Below are 23,286 nucleotides of genomic sequence, written 5' to 3' on the forward strand. Positions count from 1 at the left end.
TTTGTCCTCACGTGCAGCCGGTTTGGGAGCACAGGGAGGACACAGGGGAGAGTCACCAGTATACCTCTTTAGCTCGGACTCAAGGACATTCATCTCGACCTGTCTCCAGACCCTCCCCCGTCACGTCGCCCTACAGCACCATGTCGGATACATCGCAACGTCCCTCGCCTTCGAGTAGAACTACTGTGTGACGCAGGTGCTACAAGCTGGAGTCTGGAAGCGTCTAATGACCTTCGCAGCCCGCTTCCTGCAGGACGTGACCCACAGGAGTATCGATACGTTTCTATCGCTCTGTGTTGGCTACACAACAGCTGGTCTAACCTCAGGCTCCTTTTTGGACAGGTAGCAGAAGGTTGAGGGCATTGTTATCAGGTTTTAGTCTGCATGAACGAAAGAAGTATGTCTGGCCCTTATTTCTTTCTTCATCATCCCCTCTACGGGGAGCAGCATCCTGGTCTCTGCATAGCTGACCTCGAACCTCTGCAGGTAAACCATGCTTCCTTGTGTTCCGAGTATTGAGTCAATACTGTCGCGTCCCCCATACCCTGACGAGGTGGTATTGGGAACGTCCTAACCCAGAGTTCCTTCTGGAACTCCAGGTCAACTGCCTAGGATGGGTCACACTTTCTTCCTTCACACACAAGCTTATGTTGGCCCCACGTTTGCTTGCGGAGCAAGGAACTTGTGAGGTGCAGGGACTCCTTTTCTCGAGTGCGACTCACTCGGATTCTGAGTCCCCGGGTAAAGCCAAAGCCAGTATGGCTGGGGACTTTCCACCCTTCCTAAGGGGTAAGTCACCCAATGTAAATAGCGTGGTTTGTATTTCGGTTACGGAACAAATGACAAATTCGGAGATAATTTGTATTTTTCCTAACCATACAAACCTTAGCTATTTACACATATTTGCCCGCCAGCCCTGTCCCCCAAGTCAAGTCCTACCTCTAAGTGAAGGGAGACATTTCACCGGTGTGTGAGGGAGGGAGGGGTAGCAAGCTACCCCTCCCCCTACCCCTGCTAACTAGCGCGGGGTAGGAAACCCTCGTTAAAATCTAATGGCTCGTCATTTTAGCTACGCCGAAAGTAATACCCAATGTAAATAGCTAAGGTTTGTATGGTTAGGCAAAATAAAAATTATCTCCGAATTTGTCATTTTGGGTTCTTCATCCACAGTATATGTAAGTATTGTATAACACGAGAGAGAGAGAGAGAGAGAGAGAGAGAGAGAGAGAGAGAGAGAATCAGCTGTTGTAATCGAATGCCATGTTTTTGTTTCTTGTACCTCTTGAAGCGAGGAAATTATCACCGCAACTAATAATAGTCATGTTAATTTCATTCTTAAACTCAGGTTGTAATATGTGAACTAAGATTTTATTTTTTACACGCATACAGAGAGAGAGAGAGAGAGAGAGAGAGAGAGAGAGAGAGTGTCTCTCTCTCTCTCTCTCTCTCTCTCTCTCTCTCTTCGAGAGAGAATTTTATAATTATACCTTGTACTATACAAAACAAAACAAATCATTGTAAAGCAAATCTATACTGTTTAGAAGATGACAAAAAATTGCCGACTTGTTACCGAAATTTACGCTATTCACTGGCGATAAACGAACCCAGCCTTCGTGTGAAAACCTTGAATACCCACAGGGAAAACTAAAGCTTTTATATATTCTATACTAAATAAAAATAATGCTTGAATATACCTTCATTAACAACACCATTGAAATTATCGAAAGGTTAGAGAAAGATAAAGATTGCCGAGAATGTAACCACAATTCTGTTTACATTTTGTCAGCTGGATTCGCATAGTTAAAAGTTGATTTCATTGTTGATATGGAATTTTATCCTTTAAGAGGCTATTTATTATGAAATTATGTTAATAAAATGTAAGATAAATATCGTTTGGTAACATTTATTATCAAGCACTGTATTTAGGGCTACCAATATACTTAAAAAGAATAGATTTGATATATTTTATAGTGCTTGACTTGCAGACTTTGAACAGCTTTCCAGAAACAATCTGTTTTTTTTTTAAACTACCGACCGTATAAATGGGGAATCGCATAATTCGAACACGCATAATTCGGGACCCTACTGTACCTTTAATAGAGGCTTCAAAAGCTTTAGTCCTCTGTAGTTCCCACATTTTAACACATTTATGTATGCAGTATAGAATTTATCAATCCAACCATCTTCTCAGTCCCTTGGCATTTCTCCTACATCCCAAATCTTTTCCAATAGTGTGTGCATCCATTCTTTGCAGAGACTCTCTCCAATGCCTTAATCTGTTTTACCTCTGATTTTCCTGCGGCTTTACTTTAACTTTCTTTTTAGCATTCTCAGTTACACTCCCTGATGTTTGCCATTGGTTCTTCTACTGAAGGAATATTTTCCAGTTCTCCACACTCATTCTCAGTGTTTAATAGTGAAAATTAGTCTTCCCATCTTTTCTTGACTTCCTCTTCCTTAATTAAGATATTTTGATTTTCATCAATAATATGCTACCTCTCCTACTTCCTACCTGTCTTGCAGTTCTGTAGGTTATCTTTTCTCCCTCTGATGTTCCTTTCATCTCATAACACTGTCTTTTGGCTTCTCCCTTTCCAATCACTACCATTCTCTTTGTTTCCCCCTTTATCCATCTAAATTTATATGCCTCACTAGTTTGGTAGTTGCTATCTTCTTCCCACTTTCTTCTGGCAATGCTCTTTTTCTTCACAGGTGCTTAAATCTCTTGATTCCACCATGTTTCTTTTTCCTTTTGCTGTTTACCACTTCTTGTCCTATACACCTCTGCTGTTTCTGCTGGCACCACAATCTCGCAAAAGATCCCATATATCTTCAGGAAATTTTGTTGTTCCATTTACACATATCCCTTTCCTGGCTCTTTCTGAAAACTTTAAATCAATCAATCCACTACTTCAGAACTCTCTTGTATTCTCCCCCTTCAGCTTCCAAGTTTGTATCCTTCCAAATATCTGTCACCACAAGTTTTATGTTGAGATAAAACAGATTCATTTGGAATAACCTAACAATCCATAATAATTTTCTTGTCTTTTTTTCCTAACCAAAACAATCAATTTGTCTCTCATTTTTTCTATTTTTAAATGATACCAGATGACTTTTTTCTCAAACTTTGTATTCAAGACTACCGGATTCATAGCTTCTGCCAATTCTAACAATCTTTCACCTTCCTGGTTCCTTCTTCCCAAACCTATTCCTCCATGTATTCCTTCAAAGCCACCAGAACTCTCACCTTCATGGGCATTCATGTCCTGAGATAACACTAAAAGTTAATTTCTTGGAACATTTTCTATATTTCTTTTAATTTCCCACTGAATTCCCCTTCTTCATGACACCCTTGTTCAGGGGTGTATGCTGATATGATAGACCATACTTTATAATCTTTTACCAACTTTAAACCTGTCACTGATACAGTGGACCTCTGTGGCATTAGTTAGAAAATCTGGATGGAGAATAGTTCCTACCCCCATTTCTCCTTGTATCTTCCCCTTTGCAGTAAACTTTATATCCTTCCCCAAGCTTTCTTGCACTTTGCCCCTTTCATTTAGTCTCCTTTGTATGGTATCAGTCAACTCTCTTCCCTTTCCTGTGAAGCCTCCAACTTTCCAAATTTCAATTCTCATCTTTCCTTTCTTTTTCCAGTCCTTATTCTTAACTAACTACTTTAGCCGTATTCATGATTTCTGCGGTACCCTTTGTATCTATCTCACTGCTGTCAGGGATACTGTAGCCCGTTACTTATTGGGTACACCCTAGCCTTATGTCATTCTATTGTTAACACCAGATTGGTTTTTTAGGTTTTGCCACAGTTATTGTACTCTGTTGGCTAGACCAGGCAGGAAATTTCCCCATTTATCCGTACTTTAGACCAGCAGTAAGTTGAAATGGCTTGTATCCCCACTCTACCTCTGTAAGTTGGTAATGCTTTGAAGGATGAAAGCAGTAGAAAGGGAAACTATTACTGTCTATTGATGCTAGATGGTTATCTTCATGTTTCTGTCCATCTTACCTCATGGATATTTTTTAAGTTCATGTTGCATGACAGTGCCTATCATTTTGAATGTTATTGATTCTAATAGGACATACCTCGCCCTATCTTCACGACAATACTATCGCTAGTATTTGGGGTAGTCATATAAGTGGTATCAGTCTGGTGAGGTATTACCGCCTGCAAAAATATCACTACCTGTTTCAAAATATTTTATTTCGTAAGGATAATAATGAAAAAGAAGTATTTAGTAACTTTTCCCTGGGCAGATAATTGAATTCTTATCTTCAAATATAGAATAGGATTATTGAATAGGTAAACTAAACAAGTATGATAGACAATAGTTTATTTTATATCCTAATTGAAATATTGAAACAAAATCTATAACATTTTAAACATTAGTCTCGCCTCTAACCTACATAAGTAATTACAAGATGTGTTACAGACCAAACTCATGTAAATGCAGAATGACCTCAGTACCATGTTCAAGACTTTGTGCTTGTGGAAATTCAAGCTCTTGCAAAAATAATAGTATGTTATAAGGCCAGTTATGTACATTGTATCAACAAAGGTGGATGAGACAGCTAGATATTTTTCTCCTTATAATAAGTTTTGAAAGGAATTTTCAGTTTGCAGTATGATTGATTGATTGATTGTTAATTCACTTTTCATTATTCCATAGTTGGTAAATATAACTTCACATAGATCATAACTAACCATAGATCATGTACCAACCATTGTGTAATTCCAAATAAGGACAGCCCAATAAAGCCCAAGGGCCCTGCACAGTGTGGCACTGTATAATTAACATGTACTGTATATGGAGTCTGATGGACATATTCATAGAGATGACAGATAAGTGTTTACAGTATACCTTTCTTGCCTAGTTACTTCTGTATCATTCAATTCAACTTTCTATTTATTAAATATCATAACACTTATGTTCAGCTGACCCCATATTAGTTAACTCAAGATGTAATGCAGTAAGTAAAACTTTTTTTTTTATATTATTGTTTAATTGGCCTATTTAATGATTCAGTTATGTATAATATCTTTACATTAGTACAATTTGCAAATAAACTGCAGAAAACTTTATTCTTCTAGTGTAGAAAAGTGTTTTAAAAGAATTCAGTCCCATGTAGTTTTCATCTAGACGCATCCGCTCTTTAGATATACTGTAGACAGTTATCCGATTGGATCCGGCAGCAACTTAGGAGAAAATCTCCCCATACTACAAATGCGTAACCAAGCTAGAAATCATCCCTAGACATCAGACAATCATTTAATGAAGAGGACAGCTGTATACACTTCTGTGTCACAGTTGCCCTCTACGGTGCTCCTAGACTGGTAAGCAGGTAATCTAAGAGGAGGATAAAAGAAACTCAAACCAATATTCTCTAGTATTGGTTTTTGGAATGAATTGGTCTCCAACAGGGCAGTTTTGTGCTCCTAAATGTACGCCTGACCAGTGGGGAATGTTTCCCTAGCATTCTATACTGTGTCTGAGAACTTCTGGCTGAAGTTTTACTTATATGTAAAGTTTTACTTACATGTAAACTGATGGATATGTATTGAGAAAATAATTCAATTGTAGAAAATTTCTAAATAATGGAAGGTAATGCATAGACAAATATAAAGCATGTAGAGTAAGTCTTTGATATCACAGCTAAAACCAGTCATCTGGAATTCAGAGTGTTTATTTGGTACTATCAGTATGTTATATTGGAATATTGTGCCATTTCAAATTTTTAGTTTGTGTGGTTAAAATAAAAAGATTTAGATGACTTTGTGGGGAACTCAAAACCCTTACTTCATCTTGAAAAAATAATGTTTTTAATAAGAAAAATTTATTACAGGTTTAGTAAGTTCAGTGCATCCTCCAGATCAACTTGTGAATGAAGCTATCAAAATGGGAGAAAAAATTGCAACACATTCTAAAGTTGTAGTAGGAATGTGTAAAGAGGCTGTTAACAAATGTGAGTAACACTTTTTGTAAAGTATAAATGATCCTTAAATTGTGTATGTTATTTAAGAACTTTTTAACTTTATTTTTGTCCAAATAACTTAGGAACATTAGTGCCATAATTCAAGAGCATATAAATAGCTATGTAATGTTATGTGTAATTCTCAATCTTTAGGTTGAGACTATAATCAGAAATTTCCCTGTGTTTAATTTTATTATTTAATGGTCAGTTCTAAAGAGGAACCTTTTAGACCAAAGGGCACGATCAAGGAATGAAAAGAAACCAACAAAATTATGTATTATGGAATCCAAACAATTGAGGAAATTAAATCTCCAGCCCCAGATGTTTAACTTTGTCATTGTTGGATGTTCTGGTCACACTCAAATTAGTACTAATAGTTCACTCGGAAAAGTATAGGTGTACAAATATATATTTTTATTGCAGTGTCTTACCGAACAATTATATAGCTGTAGGTTCCCTATGACAGCAGACAATAGATTCAAAACCACCGCGGTGGCGCCGCCATCGCTGATGTAGGTGACGTCATCTCCCTCCACTCGAGGGAGCTATAGGTACAACTGTCCAGGTAACATCAATTCATTCTCTGCCGGCTTCTGGTGAACATCGGTGGTCAGTGCAGATTTTTTTCTTCATTTGTTGGGGAGCATTATCTCTTCAATATCGGTGAAGTATTCAAACTCCGTGTTGTAGGATTGAAGCTGAATTTTCTTTTCTACAATTTTGTGGTCATACCATCATGTCGGACTCTAGTCCTTCAGTAGTTAGGTTTTGCGGCGGAGGGTGCAAAACTAGGTTAGTTAAATTAATTTATGATTCGCACACTAAGTGCATTAAATGTAGGGGTTGCGAGTGGTCTAAAGAATTGACTTGTGATGAATGCAAGGATTTTAGTGAACAACAGTGGTAAGTTTTTGTTTCTCACTCGGGGAAAGTAATTAAGGATAGGAAGAGGAAGGCGGCTCTTAGAGCTGAAAATAAGTGTAGTTTAGCCTCTTCTGTTTCGTCTATCAAAGCACCTGTTCCTATTCCTTCTCCTTCTCCTCTTATTATGTCTCCGATCTTGAGTCCTCCTGTTCCTGTAACTCCTTTGCCAACTTCCCGTGAAGTTTCTCCTGACACTATTGCCAGTCTCGAATCTAAATTTGAAAAGAAATTTGATGTTTTAGCTAATACGGTAATGCAATTAGGATTATCTGTAAAGTCTTTCTTAAGAAAGACTTCTAGTGAAGTGAAAAGTGTCAGTTCAGTGCAGTCGGAGGGGGTGGCTGTTTGTCCCGATAGTTCTCCTAGATGAAGGTCACTGTCCCGCTTCCCCGCCTCGGGGAAAAGATATACCGGAGGTCCAAGGGAGACTGTCGGGGTTTGCTCACAGACAGTCGCTTCCTCAGTCAATCCTGTGGTGCGACAGCAGGATTCGACTAAACACCATTGTGGCGGGATGTCAACAAAAACAAACCCCCACACCTTTGATCACTCTTACTTCCAAAATATCCCACAACACAAACTTTCCCCTTACTTTACTTTAAACTGGACTCTTAGACAGAAGGAAAATGAAAACAAAACATAACCTTAACACTATATTCTTAAAAGTAAACGCAATCATAAACCAAAAAACACACATCACTAATCATAAACAATATTAAATATAAAACCGTAACACCATTCAAATAAAAAAAACCCTAACAACTTAAAATTACCACACCCCAAAACCAATATTTGTGTATGTTTGGAACTCTTTATCCACACTAGGGCCAACAATCCTTTTCGGCCAAAGCCACAACTCCCTGGCAGACGCAACACTGGCACAATCTGCTATAACTGCCTCACTTAATTTGGCAGTCTATATCGTCATCATCATCATCATCATACTCATCAATAACAGCAATCAAAATCGTAATTGTAATAAACAGGCCAGGTCGTCAACAGTTGATCAATCCACTAGAGCATTCTAAACACAAGTTCCTTAAGTAAGCCAGGTCATCAATAGTCAATTTCACATTCAAGTGAACTCTCTCCAAAGGAGGAATCACGGCCTGCCAAAATAAAAAAAGAAAAAACACTTATGAACACTCCTAACTAACTTAACTATCGCACTATAATCAAAGATAAACAATAAACTTTCTATCATTCACGAACGCGCCTAACAAAAATGAATAAAAACAGTACTTACTCCGAATATAAAAAACACTAAACAGCCGGCTTCCGAAGAACAAAAAAAATAACAACCGACTCCTTCTACAGTCAGAGATCCAATGCTTTCGCCCAAGACATTCATCACCGCCCTATCCTAGCTAAAAAAATGTAAACAAACAACCTCAAATATACCGACAATCTTTCCAACAACAACCAATCATTCGCAAACTACCCTTGTTCTTCGGCGCGCACCGCGGACACACAAAACACGCACACACTCTCTCGCGCACGCGCGATCTAACAAAACTCAAGCAAATGAAATTCTCTCTCTCTCTGACAAAACTAAAGCAAATAAACATTCTCTCTCTCTCTCTCTCTCTCTCTCTCTCTCTCTCTCTCTCTCTCTCTCTCTCTCTCTCTCTCATTAATGACAAGGCTAAAGCAAATAAAATGTCTCGATTTAACAATACTAAAACAACTCTCTCTCTCTCTCTCTCTCTCTCTCTCTCTCTCTCTCTCTCTCTCTCTCTCTCTCTCTCTCTCTCTCTCTCTCTCTCTCTCTCTCTCTCTCGATTTGGCAAAACAAAAAAATAACTTAAAATAAAATTAATCCTCCACATTCCTCCCCCCTTACTTTGCCAAATCCTCACACAACACTTACCTAATTTTTTTCATAACCCAGTCGCAGTCTGGAACGGGACCTCGGCTTCGGGTAACTGGGCCTTCATATACCTGCACTCTCTCATTCACTTCTTCCATGTCGTTTTCATTTAACGTACTATTACTATTCCCGTCTATGTTCTGCTCGTCTAAGATATCATGCACTATTTCATCTACCTCAGTTTCATCTGCCCCGAAAATCCCACTAATTTCTGTCAACAATTCATCCATTACATCTAAACCATTTTCTACTTTAACAAAAGAATCATTCATACTGCTTATCATTCTCCTATCTTTCATTCTCGTGTTCGTCATACGTTCTCTTGCCTCATCTAACGAAAAACCACACACACTATAAGTATCATTCATACTCATCCAAGTTTCATCTGTATTAATACATTTATCTTCCATACTCACCTGTACATTTACACCCTTGTCCTGCTTATTCTGATTCCCGCCAACAACTACAAAATTTTCCTGTCTTTTATCCCCAGTAAAATTCTCAGACTTCTTTTTCCTTCCATACTCTACTAACACCAATTGCTTATCTTCTAAACCTAATGTCTCACACATACTCGGTTCATACTTGTTTGTTTTCAGCCATTTATTCATACCTTTCTCCTGAACATATCTTGGTACCTCCTTCCATTTCCGCAACTGATTGTGGTGTGCCCTAACCTTTTCCACACTACCATCCACACTTACTTTACCTAAAACATAACTCAACCCACTAGAACCAACATCTAACACCTCATATGGACCTTCAAACTTATCACGTACCTTATTGACATTCATTCTTCCTTTTTCAATTACTTCTTTTAACACTTTCTCTCCCACTTTGTAGCTTTCAAATCTCTCATTTGCTTTCTTCCAAACATCTCTATCATTCTCGGACACACTCAATCTCGGTCTTACTATCTTTTCAAAATTCAACACAAATATTACCTTTAACCTTTATTTCTATCATATTCACACTTGGATGTACAATCATACCACATTTTTTCAGAAATTTATACCCAAGCAGTACATCATATTTCTCATTCGCTCCCTCGACCACGTAAAAATCATTATCCTCCATCATCAACCCCCCAATCATAACATTTTCCCGCAACTTTCCTTGCACAGGCATACGCAAATTACCAATACCTTTTACTTCACCCTTACATCCCTTAAATTCACAAACCTCTTTTACCTTATCATATGCATTCCTAAACATTAAATTGACACCACAACCAGTATCAATCAAACCAACCAACTCTACACAATTTAAAATCATTTTCGCACTCATGCAATCATGTGCTCTTTCTCCCATCACATCTTCATGCAATAAACCCTCACGAACATGCATCACATTCACTCCCCACACACACGAGGACTCACCCAGCTGAACCCTCTGATTAATTAGTTTCCCCAACATCCTGGCTGACTTGATCCCTTCTTTCTACAAACCCTAGCTACATGCCCATCTGCACCACATTCAGTACACTTACCCCGCGGCTCCTTGCACATTCTAGCATAATGACCATCCTTACCACAATTACCACAAATTACATTCATACGATTACTACGGCATCCACTCGCTATGTGCCCAGTCATACCACACCGATAACACTTAACCACTTTCTCTTTCTTACAGTCGCTAATACGATGCCCTGTCTCTCCACACCCGAAACATGCTCCTAATGCCCATCTACACTCGTTCTTTTTATGTCCTACCTTCCCACACCTATAACACCTCTCTTCACGGATACCACTACCTAACCTAACTTGCTGCGTACTAGCACTTCTATCTCTCCAAACTTGATTTCCCAGTCTAAACCCGTCATTTCTCGGCATGGTTACTCCTACTTTACTCACCCTAACACTTCTATCTACTACACTATCAGCTGCCCTCATTGGCCCTCTCATAACAGCATCTCTAAAACTACCAAATTCTGGCACACATTCCTCCATTCCAGTTCTTACACTCACAGATTTACTTTCTTTCATACACCTATCCAACTCGTAATCCTCAACTATCTCTAAAATATCATCCCAAGTCAATCTCTCTCTAGTCCACCTCATTTTCTCCTTCCGTTTCAAATGAATAAACTCACACACACTCTCTGGTACTGTACCCAAAAACTTCTTCATTAGTTCCTTATTTTCATTTATTCCTTCGTCCCCATACTTCTTTCTAGACAATGTTTCTAACCGACATACATACATCGAGATTGCTTCACCCACCTTCATTCGTGCTTCATCAAAATCATTTTTTCGCTTATACCTAACACTACCTTTCATACGTTTTACCTGTTCAATTATCCTCTTCTTTACACTTTCATACTCAACCTCTCCTACACTCATTATCACCCCATACATCGTCAACAAATATCCTGACAAAAATTCTCCCAACTCCCTAGCCCAAACTCTCTTACTATCCCCATACTTAGCCTGACAAAACTTTTCATATTCCCTAAAGAAGTCATATACATCCCTACTGCTATGTTCATTAAAACTTTCACACCTAGGAACCTCTCTCATAAACACTGTCTTACAAACTTCCTCTACTTCATTCTCACTACTATCTTCACTTTCTACTCCCTTCTTGTTGCCTTCTTCTTCATTTGAATACAATGAATCTAATTCTACACTCAAAGTCCTATCTTTAACTATTCCCGTCTTACCCTTTTTCTTACTAACCACCTTCACCCATTCTTGATCATCCTCACTCACACCCTGACCTTTCTTCTTTTCCTTCTTCACATTATCTTTACCTTTCTTCTCATTCTTCCTATCACCCTTCGTTCCAATCTTACTATGTCTAGTCCCTTTATTTTCAATATCACTATCACTACCTTCCCCATTATCACTTACCCTATCCTCTTCCACCATCAACCCGTTACCAGAAGCAGAAGCCACTCCTCCGACTGCACCTTCACCCATGACAGTTTTCATCATCCCCATTACTTGCCCTAACATAGATTCCATTCGTTTCTCATTTTCTCGCATCCTCGTCTCAACACCCTCTTCCACTCTCTCTACAGTTCCCTTTAACTCACTAAGCTCCTTCTGCATCGCCGCATTCTCCCAGTTCAACCTCTCATTCTCTACTAGCAACCTCTCTTTCTCAACTATCCACATCTGCTCCCGTTCTTTATAATGCCGCAATTCCTCCTCCAAAGCCTCGTATTTACCTTCCATTTTTCTTCAACCTTAATCCTAATTCCGTCCTTCGTCAAAGAGTCCAGCTTCAATCCCACCTCTCAAGTCCCTTTATTTTCAGTCCCTGTTCGGGCGCCAAATTTATGTGGCGGGATGTCAACAAAAACAAACCCCCACACCTTTGATCACTCTTACTTCCAAAATATCCCACAACACAAACTTTCCCCTTACTTTACTTTAAACTGGACTCTTAGACAGAAGGAAAATGAAAACAAAACATAACCTTAACACTATATTCTTAAAAGTAAACGCAATCATAAACCAAAAAACACACTTATCACTAATCATAAACAATATTAAATATAAAACCGTAACACCATTCAAATAAAAAAAACCCTAACAACTTAAAATTACCACACCCCAAAACCAATATTTGTGTATGTGTGGAACTCTTTATCCACACTAGGGCCAACAATCCTTTTCGGCCAAAGCCACAACTCCCTGGCAGACGCAACACTGGCACAATCTGCTATAACTGCCTCACTTAATTTGGCAGTCTATATCGTCATCATCATCATCATCATACTCATCAATAACAGCAATCAAAATCGTAATTGTAATAAACAGGCCAGGTCGTCAACAGTTGATCAATCCACTAGAGCATTCTAAACACAAGTTCCTTAAGTAAGCCAGGTCATCAATAGTCAATTTCACATTCAAGTGAACTCTCTCCAAAGGAGGAATCACGGCCTGCCAAAATAAAAAAAGAAAAAACACTTATGAACACTCCTAACTAACTTAACTATCGCACTATAATCAAAGATAAACAATAAACTTTCTATCATTCACGAACGCGCCTAACAAAAATGAATAAAAACAGTACTTACTCCGAATATAAAAAACACTAAACAGCCGGCTTCCGAAGAACAAAAAAAATAACAACCGACTCCTTCTACAGTCAGAGATCCAATGCTTTCGCCCAAGACATTCATCACCGCCCTATCCTAGCTAAAAAAATGTAAACAAACAACCTCAAATATACCGACAATCTTTCCAACAACAACCAATCATTCGCAAACTACCCTTGTTCTTCGGCGCGCACCGCGGACACACAAAACACGCACACACTCTCGCGCACGCGCGATCTAACAAAACTAAAGCAAATTAAATTCTCTCTCTCTCTCTCTGACAAAACTAAAGCAAATAAACACTCTCTCTCTCTCTCTCTCTCTCTCTCTCTCTCTCTCTCTCTCTCTCTCTCTCTCTCTCTCTCTCTCTCTCTCTCTCTCTCATTAATGACAAGGCTAAAGCAAATAAAATGTCTCGATTTAACAATACTAAAACAACTCTCTCTCTCTCTCTCTCTCTCTCTCTCTCTCTCTCTCTCTCTCTCTCTCTCTCTCTCTCTCTCTCTCGATTTGGCAAAACAAAAAAATAACTTAAAATAAAATTAATCCTCCACAGTGTGTCGTTTGGTGACCAGTTATCGACAGAGTCGAGTGACTCGACCCCAGTTAGACGTCGTAAGTCGAGTGATTCGCCTTCGGTTAGACGTTGTAAGTGGCATGATTCTTCATTATCACGTCCGTTGAAGAGACGTTCGACTGAAGAGGTGTTTTCTTCGCCTCCTGTGAAAAGGAACAGAGAAGTAGATATCGCTCGCCCGTCGTGTAGCGTAGCTACATGGACTTCACCTCGTATTCTTACGACAGCGACAGCTGCCTTCGACTCGGTTGTGGAACAACCGATTCTGAGTTCATCGAGATCTTTGACTCATCAAACTGTCGAACCTTGTCCTTCGACTTTGCATGCGACAGATAATTTGCCTGGCGCGACACCTCCGGTGGCGATCGTGTTGAAATCCACGACTCCAGTTGCTTCGACTTCAACACTAGAAGAAGATAATTTAGTTCCGTTACGTCGACAGTCGCAAGAACTGATGAACTGGATGAAAGAAAATAAACAAGGTACGAAGAACAATGAGTCGAATCAAGAACCGTCTCTATCGCCTATTTCTTCGGATGACGAGGAGTATTTAGAAACGGACACTATTCCTCTCTCATGTTATTCGAAGCTTTTACGCTACCTTCTCGACATGTATCCGGATTACTTCGTAGCAGCCGCTCCCAGGTCGCCTGCTTCCATTTTCCTGATGAGAAGGAAGAATGTCGATCCTCTTCTCCTGAAGCTCGTTCTTTCCAAGGCTGCTAAACATACACTTCGTGATATAGAAGATTGGTTGAAGGTCAAGAGAGATCTTGGGAAAGCAACTTTCGCCTATCATCCGTCGAAACTTATTAAGAAGAGGTAAAGGTTCTATGTAACCGGGGAAGCCCCTTCTATGGGAGTGTCTGCTTCCTCTCAGGGGGACTTCTCTGGCTTGGTGGATGCAAATAGGAGATCCGCATTTGCAGCAGTAAAATATTCTTTACATCGCCTGAGTTAGACCATTTGGTAAAGAATATTTTCAAGGTTTTAGAAATTATGAGTTTCTTGGACTGGACGATTGGAGCTCTCACTACGAAAATAGAGGATTGCTCAACTCTTCAGGAAGACCTGGCATCGGACTGGCTTGGGGTTTTGTCATGTGCCGACAAATCAGTTCGGGATGGTTGCGATGAACTGTCCTCTCTCTTTGCAATCGGGACTCTCAAGAAAAGACAGCTCTGGTGTTCGTTTGTTTCGAAAGGAGTCGCTTCGTCTCAGAAGTCCGCCCTTTTGTTTTCTCCTCTCGACAAGGATCATCTGTTTCCAGAAGAAATAGGGACCAAGATTCTTTCCGCACAAGAGAAGAAGTCTACTAATGACTTGCTTGAACAGTCTTCTAAGCGGATTAAACCCTCGACTGTGACGACTACCACCTTGGTTTCACCTTTGCAGAAGAAACCCTTTCGAGGGGGTAGGTCTAGACCGTTCGTCAGGCCTCGATTTAATTTACGACACCCAACCAAGTCCTCGACCAAACTCGACACGAAATCTCCTAAGTGATTCTTCAATCCTTCATGCACCAGTAGGGGTCAGGTTGAGCCTTTTTTGGGAGGAATGGAGTCGCAGAGGGGCAGAGCCCTAGGTGACACAAGTCCTCCGGTTCGGTTACTCCATTCCTTTCAAAGACACTCCGCCTCGATCCAAGTTCCCATTACATTACCCGCCTACTCGCCAGGCTCGGAAAAATTTGTAGCCTTAACCCGAGAAATAGAGATTCTCGTATGGAAGGCGGTCATAGAGGAGATAAGCGACAGACCATCCCCGGGGTTTTACAACCATATGTTCGTAGTCCCCAAGTCATCGGGGGACTGGAGGCCCGTACTGGATGTAAGCGCACTGAATTTGTTCGTCCAGAAGACCAAATTCAATATGGAAACAACTCGTTCAGTGTTGGAATCCCTTCGTCAAGGGGACTGGATGGTATCCCTGGATATGCAGGACGCATATTTCCACATTCTGATTCATCAGAACTCCAGGAAATATCTTCGGTTTGTGTTCATGGGCAAGATCTACCAGTTTCAAGCTCTTTGCTTCGGCCTCTCGACAGCACCGCAAGTATTTACGCGAATGTTGTCTCCTCTGGGAAAGTGGTTACACCTCCTAGGCATCAGAGTGTCACTCTACCTAGACGACTGGCTTCTCCGCTCCTCTTCGGAAAGTCAGTGCATGAAGAATCTCAAGAGGACTCTTTCATTAACTCACTCGTTAGGCCTTCTAATAAACGAGGAGAAATCTTGGCTAATTCCTTCTCAGGACATTCACTATTTGGGGATGACTCTGAACTCTCGAGTTTTTCGGGCTTTTCTGTCACCAAAGAGAGTCCAGTCGTGTCTGGAGACAGTTCAGGATTGCCTGGACTGCAAGTCCTGTTCCGCCAACCATTGGACCAGTCTTTTAGGAACACTAGCTTCGGTGGAAGAGTTTGTCAAACTTGGAAGGCTGCACATGAGGCCCTTTCAATTCTTCCTGAAAGCTTCATGGTGCAGAAAGACTCAACCGGACTCAACAATATTCCCGATTCCAGACGGAATCAAGGAGGACTTAGCGTGGTGGCTTTCAAAACCAAGACTGGTAGAAGGTCTTTCTCTTCATCCACTCCACCCAACCCTACAGTTCTTTTCAGATGCCTCCGATGTAGGTTGGGGAGCCCTGTTGGGGAAGAACGAAACATCGGGGGAATGGTCGGAAACGCAGTGCTCTCTTCATATCAACATGAGGGAGCTATTAGCAGTGTTCCTTGGACTTCAGGTATTCTCTCATCTCATGACGGGACGGGTGGTAGCAGTTCACGGAGACAACTCAACAGCACTTTCCTACATCAGGAGACAAGGGGGAACGCGCTCCTTCACCCTCTACAACCTTGCAAAAGATCTGCTTTTTTGGGCAGAAAAATTTCAGGTTACGCTGATCCCTCGATTTGTTCAGGGGAAAATGAACGTGTTGGCGGACGGACTAACTCGCCGTCATCAAGTTCTGCCGTTAGCATGGACTCTCGATGCAAAGGTCTGCTTAGACCTGTGGAAACTTTGGGGAAATCGATGATAGCTCTCTTTGCAACCTCGAAGAACAACCGGCTTCCGCTGTTTTGCTCCCAGTCCTGGATCCTCTTGCATGGTCGGTCGATGCAATGTTACTAGACTGGTCGGGCCTGGAAGCGTATACTTTTCCCCCGTTCGGCCTAATAAGACAGTTGCTGAACAAAGTGACATTCCACGAAAATGTTTCTCTGACACTAGTCGCTCCATTCTGGCCAAGAAAAGAATGGTTCCCAGATATCCTCGACTTGCTCGTATACTTCTTCCGTTAAAGAAATGTCTACTCAGACAACCACACTTCGAAAGATTCCACCAAGGATTATCCGCTCTGGCACTGACTGGATACAGACTGTCAGGAGTCTCGTCCAAGGGAAAGGTTTTTCAAAACGAGCTGCAGAAGCTATCGCGAAGTGTAGACGAGTTTCTTTTAACAGACTATATCAGTCTAAATGGGGAGTGTTTCGAAGATGGTGTAGACAGACTAAAGTCTCTTCTTCTGAAACATCTGTGAACGAAATAGCTGATTTCCTTCTTTTCTTAAGGGACGTTGAGCGTTTAGCGCCTTCGACTATTAAGGGATACAGAGCGATGCTGGCTTCAGTCTTTAAACACAGAGGATTAGACCTATCCACAAATAGTGATCTTTCTGATCTAATTAAATTGTTCGAGACTTCCAAATCGTGAAAAGGCTCGATAGCATGGAATCTCGATATAGTTCTTAAACGGGTTTTGGGTCCTCCCTTTGAACCGTTACTTTCTTCGTCTATGAGGAATCTCACCAAGACGACGTTATTTTTAGCTGCATTGGCATCAGCTAGAAGAGTAAGCGAGCTACACGCAATGGACAAAAAAGTGGGATTTTCTCAAGGCGATGCAGTTTGCTCTGTAGAACTCGATTTTCTCGCAAAAAAATGAAAACCCTTCTAATCCGTGGCCACGTAACTTTGTTCTAAAAAACCTGACAGACTAGATAGGCCAGGAAGAAGAAGAAGGACTCTTATGTCCCATACGGGCTTTAAGATATTACATCCGTAGAACAGAGAAAATTAGAGGTCAGTCGAATCGTTTATGGTGCTCTGTTAAAAATCCCTCTCGTCCCCTCTCGAAAAATGCTATTTCCTTTTTTCTGAGAGAATTAATTGTGGAAGCACATTCTAAAGCTAACGACGCAGTATTTCCTTTATTGTGAGTGAAGGTAAACGAAGTTCGAGCGGTAGCGACTTCTCATGCTTTTCGATACAACTTGTCGCTATCCGCTATCCTGCGTAGTACCTATTGGAGGTCTAAATCAGTGTTTGCGACGCATTATTTGAAAGAAATCGAGACAGTGTTTGAAGATTGTAAGTCTCTCGGTCGGCTTTCGGTAGCGGGTAGGGTGTTGGGAGGAACGACATAGGGCATTGCTCCCTCTATTAACCTATGTTTCTACCTTGTATCAAGGTTGACGAGTTAAAGGGAAGTCTGGGTGTACAATGTACCTGGAGTACTCACCAGTCATTTTAGTGTTAGTTTTGGTGGATAAAGGTTTTTATTTCGGTGTAGGTGACAGTTTTTTCATGTTGGTTATTTTCTGGTCTTAGCCCAGGGCAAGGGCAATATTTTATTGTATCTTCGTTAAGTCAGCGGTGAACACCATCTTGTTTTTATTCATCAGGCTTCATGACTACGAGGATCTTCCACTCCATGTAGAGGCAATCATTGGTCATATTCCAAGTCCTCTACTATGTAAGATGAGCTCCGACCAGAGGCAGTATTCTCCTGCAGTAGCTCTCTTACAAGGTAAGGTGCAACAGGCACTAACAGTGCTTTTGGGCTTACTTTATTTTCAATAATCATATGTTATTGTTCAAGTAAAACTTGCATCCACAGCCCCCCCATCCTTGCAATGGGTAATCAGCTATATAATTGTTTGGTAAGACACTGCAATAAAAATGGATTTTCATTATAAAATGAAATTTTATTGCATACTTACCGAATAATTATTAATTAAAGCCCTCCCTCCTCCCCACTATTGGATGGCTGGGCAGAACGAATTGATGTTACCTGGACAGTTGTACCTATAGCTCCCTTGAGTGGAGGGAGATGACGTCACCTACATCAGCGATGGCGGCGCCACCGCGGTAGTTTTGAATCTTTTGTCTGCCGTCGTAGGGAACCTACAGCTATATAATTGTTCGTTAAGTATGCAATAAAATTTCATTTTATAATGAAAATCCATTTTTCCATCTGATGCTGTAATAATTATTATGATGAATCTTACCATTAGGTTACATTGTTCATATCTGTGAAGTATTAGCTATACAACTTTTCAGCAAACAAGGAAATTTTTCCCGTATCCTTATATCTTCCCCTCATGGAGGCACCAGGCGCCTTTTCTTTTGGCGATCTCTGTGACTGGTGGTCCAGGAACTCCCCCGCCTCAGGGTTGTCACAATATTTACTTCAACAGAGAGCGAAGACTTAGTTCACAATGCCTATGTTTATTCTTTTCAGTGCTTGAAGTTGTTTCAGGTAGTGTTTAATAAGAGAATACCTTGATGTAGTCATTGGGCTTCAGCATGGCATATCATTTCCATGCTGAAGCCTTGTGATGAGCAAGAGGGCTCTCGAACTGGAGAATTATTTTTTCTCCTCAGTTTGACTCTAAATTTCTCTTATCCTCTTTCTACTACAGTCAGTCCTATTTTTACACAAGCTCTCCCTTCGTGATTTCACTTACACGCAACACAGAGAACCACAATACCTATTAAATGAAAAATCGTATATTCACTATGAAAACTCTAGTGGCACAATGATTTCAAATAGCCAGCGCTCCTTTACACTGGATGTGCTTCGCGCCACTTACCTTTCTCCACTAGCTCGTCTTAGTTCTCGCTGTGCACTGTATATCGATTTACTTTTGTAAAAAATTACAGCTATATTTGAAATAATCCAGAATTTGATTAAAATGGTTTCTCACTGAACTGTACCCAATAATAATGCGTGTAATATTCATTTTTTTTAATCGTATTTTTAAATAAAACCAGTGAATTATAATCTTTTCCATTGTTTACATTTATACTTTCCAAATCATCTAATTAATCCTGCGTGGTCCGCTGTTGTTAATCCCAATTTTCAGATCAAATAACTCCCTTATTATTAAGGCATACAGTACTACCGAAGGATATTCCATTTTTCCTAAGGGAAACAATTATTGCGTGATCTATCATTTTCTAATTAGCATACTTATTTCAATAGTTTTATTTGCAGTACTTCTCTCATATTTTATTTAATGTTGAGTTGAACTGCATAAAGTTAACTGGAGTTTCATTCACATTGTTGATACAGGATAATTTATAGTTTTTAACCCTGTGGTGCTTGATTATAATGCTTACAAAATTATTTATTGAGGCTCTGTCAGTGAGTATTTAATTGAAACTTTGTAAAAAAAAAAAAAAAAATAAATTTGTTATGGAGAGTGAGTGTGTGTGTGTGTGTGTGTGTGTGTGTGTGTGTGTGTGTGTATGTATGTATGTGCTTTTTTACAGGGGTTTTGAATGTCTCAAAGGTAGTCCATCTACGGAGACTACATTTGCTCTTTGGTAGAGCAATTCTGTTTAAGAATTTAGAGTTCTTATGATCTTGTCTAACTTATTCATGAACTCGTTTACTGTGTTACTGTTTGCTACATCCACTGAGAGTCTTTTCCAAGTATTTGCTATTTTGCATGTAAAGAAATTACCACACTGAGTGGTGTTGTATCTTTTCAATTCCAGTTTGCATCCGTTACCTCTGGACTGATTTTTGCTAAGCTGTAATAGATTGTTGTAATCTACATTTGTTATTCATTCAAGAATTTTGTATGCCTCTATTAACTGTCCCCTTAGTCGTCGTGTTTTTAGATCAAATAATTTCAAACGTTCCATCCTCCGTCTATATCCAAATTGCCTTAATGTTGGAACTAGTTTGGTGGCCCTAGTTTGTACTGCTTCCACTCGATTTATATTCTTCTGAATACTTGAAGCCCAGAATTGGACTTTGCATTCTTGATGGGGTTTTAATAGTGATGTGTACAGATGTAGTATAGTGTCTTTGTTTCTGTATTTGAATAGTCTCTTTATTTAGCCTAGTAGTTTTTGTGCTTTCTTTTCAGCTTTTATGCTCTGTTTGGTGAACTTAAAAGTCTTGCTGTTAATAATACCGAGATCTTCCTCCTGGTCCACTTTTTCTGTGTCATTACCCAGTAGTAAGTAATCTGATTGTGGGTTACTATAACTATGTGCATTACTTTACATTTCACACAGTTGAAAGGCATTTTCCATTTTCTGGACCATTCTCCTAGCTTCATTAGATCCTCTCATAAGGATTCTGTCTTCTGAGTTTGCAGCATTTATGCCCAAATTAGTATCGTCGGCAAATTTAGATATTCTACTAGTTAATCCTAAATATTTGTTGCTAACCCATTCACTATGAAGCCGTGGATTTGCTACTGGAGCTCTATGCACGATTTGTCATCATCGGATACACTCGCTCATTTATCCTATAATAAGCTACATTTCCATGTTTATTTGTTTTACTGTTGATTACAGAATAATTTTTCCAAAGTTTGCTTTATTCTCCAATATATTTCTCTTTAAACAACTAAAATATTGTTCCATTTATTGGTAAGTGGTAGATTAAATTTGAAAATTTTTTAATGTAAATATCTTTAAATAATTGTAAAGCACTGTGATATTGTGTAATAAAAACTTTAAATTCATTGAAGTGATTACGTTATTCTGTTATAGTTCCACGATAAATAGCCATAAAAAAATATAAACTACTTGATAGTAATAATGAACTTTACATTGTACAGAAATGTAATAAAAATATAATTTGTTCCGGCATATACTTTGTTGGTAGTAGGTTGGCCAGGGCACCAGCCACCCGTTGAAATACTACCACTAGAGAGTTATTGGATCCTTTGACTGGCCAGACAGTAATGCATTGGATCCCTCTCTCTGGTTACGGCTTATTTTTTTTTTTTTTTTGCCTACACTTACACAGAATAGTCTGGCCTATTTTTTACATATTCTCGTCTTTCCTCAAACACCTGACAACAATGAGATACAAAACACTTCTTCACCCAAGGGATTAATTACTGTACTGCAATTGTTCAGTGTACTTTCCTCTTGGTAAGGGAAGAAGAGACTCTTTAGGTATGATAAGCAGCTCTTCTAGGAGAAGGACATTCCAAAATTAAACCATTGTCCTCTAGTCTTGGGTAGTGCCATAGCCTCTGTACCATGGTCTTCCACTGTCTTGGGTTAGAGTTCTCTTGCTTGAGGGTACACTCAGGCACACTATTCTATCCTATTATTTTTTTCTTCCTCTTGTTTTTTTTAAATGGTGTGTTAGGCAGGCTTAATAGAAGGGCCATGGATACCTGGTGGTTTATCAAGAGGTTGTCTTTTCCTTTTCTGATTCTTTTTCTTCTTAAAACCATTCTTACTGTCCTCCCTTCAGTTGAAGTGGCTATCCTGGAGGGTATTTAGCCTTGCATGGTGTATCGGCTCCTCCATGTTTACCAGTTTTTCCGACTTTTTACTATAATCTATGGGTTTCATTAATCACTTTATTTATAATTCTGTACATATTGTTTATGTTATAATTCTTGTTAATCTAATTTTTAAGTAAGATGTGTCTTTTTTATTTCTATTAATTCTTATGCTGTCTGGAGACATTGAGCGAAATCCTTGACCAGTACGTCCTAGATTTCATCAATGCCGTCTTCTGTATTGGAATATTCGTGGTCTTCATGCAAATATTCAAGACCTTACAGTTGCGTCCAGACAGTATAATATTCTTTTGTGCTCAGAAACTTTGGTTTCTAATATGAGGCACTCATCTGAGCTCCTTATAACTGGTTTTAAGAAGCCAATAATGTTGAAACGTGATGCCATCCCTAGGGCCAGGGGAATGGCGGTGTATATTAGGACTGAGTACCCTGCTTCTCATGTCTTGCTATCAATGGGGATGTCATGAGATTCAGGTAATAAAAGTTTGTGGCAAGCATAACAACTTTTATTTGTGTTCGATCTACCGGAATCCAGACATGGATGATTCTATCTTCGATTGTCTACTTACCATCATGGCTAAGATACAAGAAGATGATAGAAAGGCTTCTTTTGTCTTTGTTGGTGATTTTAATGCTCACCATAGGGGGTGGTTAAGTTCTATCTCTCCTTCCGATCGCCATGGCTTAAGAGCTTTAGGCTTTGCGTCTGAATCAGGCTGTGAGCAAATCATAAATGAAGCTACTCACAGGTCTGGTAATTGCTTGTACCTCGTATACACCGACTCCCCTGGCGTTATAACTAGTAAGGATGGTTCTCCAGTCGGGACATCTGATCATGCCTTGATTTCATTAGTAGTGAAGACTGAACAGCCTGTCCCTGATGTATCATACTCTTGTAAAATTTATATGAATCCCAAGCAGACTGGAATGGGATTTTGCATGATCTTTTGTGCTTGAATAAGTCACAGTTATATAGTAGTGTAGATCCTGTTGTCCCTTTGAATGAGAATCTAGTCAACGTAATTGATAGGCGTATCCCTTCTCGTGTGCTAAGGTACCGAGTGAAGGACAAACCATGGTTCAATGATGATTGTAGACGTGCTTATTTAGAGAAGCAGGAGGCCTATCATCTTTGGAAGGGTAACAGATCAGGTTTGACGTGGAATAACTATACTCAGCTTTGAGCTTTTGCTCAGAGAGTTTATGCTTCAACTGAAAAGGAGTACAATTTAACCATAAAAGTAACCCTTTCTGGTACAACTCAGGAACATAAATGGTGGTCTACCCTTAAGTCTGCACTCT

The 23,286-nt window shown here is 39.7% G+C and overlaps 1 protein-coding gene across 1 annotated transcript in view; it reads left to right on the forward strand.

Annotated features, from left to right (window-relative positions):
* Positions 1–23,286, forward strand: part of LOC137648621 (enoyl-CoA hydratase, mitochondrial-like) — a 237,554-nt gene that overhangs the window by 144,548 nt on the left and 69,720 nt on the right. The window contains exon 5 of the mRNA XM_068381560.1: positions 5,860–5,979. Coding sequence (XP_068237661.1) covers positions 5,860–5,979 — 120 coding nt within the window. The remainder of the gene's footprint in view (positions 1–5,859; positions 5,980–23,286) is intronic.

This window comes from Palaemon carinicauda, chromosome 10 (assembly GCF_036898095.1).
Source record: "Palaemon carinicauda isolate YSFRI2023 chromosome 10, ASM3689809v2, whole genome shotgun sequence".
NCBI lineage: Eukaryota > Metazoa > Arthropoda > Malacostraca > Decapoda > Palaemonidae > Palaemon > Palaemon carinicauda.